At 43.8% G+C, this 3,497-nt stretch overlaps 1 protein-coding gene across 1 annotated transcript; it reads right to left on the reverse strand.

Moving 5' to 3' along the window:
- Window positions 1–2,093: 2,093 nt before the first annotated feature.
- On the reverse strand, window positions 2,094–3,045 carry LOC123186639 (hydrophobic protein LTI6A). Its single transcript, XM_044598367.1, has 2 exons — window positions 2,610–3,045; window positions 2,094–2,439 (listed from the first exon to the last, which is right to left on the reverse strand). Exons 1-2 carry the CDS (start codon window positions 2,847–2,849, stop codon window positions 2,356–2,358), a joined length of 324 nt encoding a protein of 107 aa, XP_044454302.1. The 5' UTR covers window positions 2,850–3,045; the 3' UTR covers window positions 2,094–2,355.
- Window positions 3,046–3,497: the final 452 nt, after the last annotated feature.

Consider the following 3,497-nt stretch of genomic DNA (forward strand, 5'->3'; position numbering starts at 1 on the left):
GATCGTGGAAGAAAATTGCATGCACATGTAGGAAATTTGGGGCAGGGATTCTAGGAGATATTTAGGACCATGGTCCAGCGGAACCTATGGTCAATGCCGTTAGATATAGTAATGGTCTTCATGTGGATTTGGGCTTGGTTAGCATTCAAATTTCTTTGATTAGCTTAATCCTTCTCTTGGCAGCTTGCTCTAGGCCTGCGCAGGCTTGCATTTTTTAAGGGAAGGGCTGGCACACGCCTCTATGTTACTGTGGCAACATCTGAAGCAATCTGTTTTTCTATCTATTATTATTGTTTCATATGGTTATGGAAAAAAATATTCTTCCACAGATCGCATCCATTTGGAAAAAATGTTAAAAAAATTAGTTCACTGAACATTCAGGTTACTACATGTGTGAATTTTTTCATGATTTTTTGAAAAACAAAGAAAAACTGAATTTTATGTTGGCATGCATGTCCTGGGGGCAGAATTGGCGTGCATTAAACAATTGTGAACAGTGCGGCTGCATGGAGACAACTTTAAAGTCTTTGATAAGCTTATGTCAGGTGAGAGGAATATAGCATGTACCCATAATACTTTCAATACAATATTAAGTAGGAAATTAGTACTGATATTTTGGAAAAAGAGATGTAGACACAACAACTACGAAAATTTATCTGTTCAGCAACTAAAAATTCTAGATATTATTGGCTTTGCTATATGTCTGAACAGCAGGTCATCAATCATGCACAAGAAGATTGTAGGTTTCATGGGATACAAAATTGAAGGAAAAAGAGTTGCAGAAATATCTACAAAAAATTATCTATGCACGAATTATCTTGTGCGTATTTTCAAGTTTCAATTGCATAGCATTCCTTGCCAGCCTACTTCATGCATGTGTTGGGGACAGAGCTCGACGAGCATAACGAGGCAATAAACAATAGTGAACAGTGTGCATATGAGACAACATTTCATTGCCCGATGCAACATGACTATTTTATTAGCTATGGTATAGCATTAAATACGATCATATTTGGCACATGCATGGCTTCTAACCCTCTAAATTGTTCCCGCCATCACACTAAACTGTTTCCGCCATGCAACAATTTACTCACCATGCACATATCTCCATACGCGGTGTCCTGAGATGAACGGATCTGAGCATGGGTTCGGGTGGATTATGGTCCCAAGCAACATTTTCGGGATTCTAGTTAGTTGAATGCTCTGCCCTTGTTTCCCCGTGTCCTGCCCTCAACGGCACGCCAGCAGGCCAGGCGACCGTCCCTGGCCTTGAGCTGCAGCTGCACACCATTGTATTTTGTTGTTTGGAGACATGTTTATCTTCCTTTCTGATCTAGTTTCCAAGAACAAACTGACTACCCGAATCAATCTTGCATGTTTCGTCTTGAACACTGTTTGTGCGTGTTAGGATTCAGACTTTGATCACTCGGCCAGTTAGTAAGCAAAGCGAGCTGCATTCATTGTCTCTGAAGGTGAGGTTGGCCGGCCATGGTGACACGGAGAGTGTCATGGCCACGTGAAAAGGTGTGGGAGGGTGTGGTGTGGCCCTTTGCCAGTGACCGAAGAGTGCACAAGTTTACTTATTTATTTCCTTGTTTGCTTATGGTTTGAGCATTTTCAATTTAATTGACATGCATTTTGTGCATTTGCAGGTACGGGCGAACAATAGTTTGTGGTGCTTGTGATTGAACTATATATATGTTTGTGTATTTAGGATTTCCTTTTTGGAATACAACTTAATTTTAATTGTAATTCTGTGGTTTGAATTTCTTTGTTGAACTATATGCACCTCACCTCAATAATATTTTACCATGGAACAAATGTGGTTCAATAAAATGTGTTGTAGTAGAATAGAAATGAGAAACGAGAGTTTGGGTTGGAAAATTGTGGGATGGCAGTGGGTAACACATTAATTTTGTCTTTACACCTCAAACGAACAAGTGACTTCATCGGCACTGACGTACGTGCGCGCCATACCTTGATATGTTAGTGTCCCAGGCCACTTGAGTCGTAATGAACATATCATGCCCCCCTAAGTCAGTTTTTGGAAAAGAGAGAATGACATGTTTCTCTGGAATTTTGCAGCCACCATATGTCAATGACAACACAACCTGTTATTGTTAATTTCCCAGATAACAATAACTAATTCTCAGCACCAAAAAATGGAAGGTGAAAAAGAGACGTAGCCTAAAACTGAGGCGACAAATCCTTTAGTCCTCCCATTCCAACGGCATCATTTCCCCCTGGGATTTCCCAAAGTGTTCTTGCCTCTGTGAAGTCTTTCTTTTCTTCTATGTCTGGGATTCGAAGAGAAGAATCAAATCCCTGTTGTCCCAACGTTCACGGGCGTAATCTCTACTTCACGATCACCCAGACGGCGTAGATGATGCCCGGCGCGTAGGCCAAGAATGTTAGGATGAGGCAGATCCAGAATTCAATCTGCAGCAGAAACACCAGCAAGAAGCGATCCGATCAGGAGCCCCAGAATGTTGAAATGCATGCATATATCCATGGCAATGGTAAAGCTATTGTGTCACACACGTTAAAAAAATAGAAGCTATTGTGTCACATCGACAACCTTGAGATGATGTGGGTGAGCGCACACTTACCTCACATTTGTACTTGAGGAAAACGCCGAGGGGAGGGATGAAGAAGGCGAGGATGAGGCAGAGGAATGTCGTGGTGCCGTCTGGCGGTGGTGGTGGCACCACCACAACGACAGTTGCGCTTTCCGCCATTGGTTGCAGTGGTGCCATTGGTTGTGACGGTGCCGCCGTTGCGTTTTCCTCCACTGGTTGCGGTGGTGCCATTGGTTGTGGTGGTGGTGCTATCGCTGCGGTTTCTGCCATTGGTCGCGTCCAGACCAATCGCCGGCGAGTGATGGGGATTGATCACCGGCGAGTCCCCGACGTTTCTTGTGGTTGTGTGGACGTGGGAAGAAGCAGCCGCGGGGATGCGGGCAATAGCTTTGGCTTCCCCGCTTCACCGGAATGGGGACGCATGACTCGTCTCAGGCAGAACCAAAATAAGGGTGCATATTACATGCACGTGCGGCTTTCTGCTACTTTGAGATGGAGAAGGACTATATTAGGGGCGTGGCTTCCTGCGCGCTGCGCACCTTTCGCATGAATGGGTCATTGGGCAAACCTTTTTATCGGATGGTGTTGCTCACATTGGGACAAATTGTCGACGACCGTGGTGAAAGAGAAATTAAACTCTACCATGCATGGCATATCGGATTTTGTTGGAGATTCTCGTGCATACATGATTATCTTCTTTGCATGCATGGTTTTTAAAAAAAAAAGGAGGACGACCCCGGCCTCTGCATCTGGACAATGCATACGGCCACTTTATTAATTATTGACACAAGACCGTACAGAGTCATATAATAATAAGACTAAAGCCATCAAACTAAGCAACAACTGTCGCTATCCCTATCCAGTTGATGTAGGGGCGCTGAAAGTCTGGGTCTAATACCAAACAGACCACACAGCCAA

Source organism: Triticum aestivum, chromosome 2A (genome assembly GCF_018294505.1).
Source record: "Triticum aestivum cultivar Chinese Spring chromosome 2A, IWGSC CS RefSeq v2.1, whole genome shotgun sequence".
Lineage (NCBI taxonomy): Eukaryota > Viridiplantae > Streptophyta > Magnoliopsida > Poales > Poaceae > Triticum > Triticum aestivum.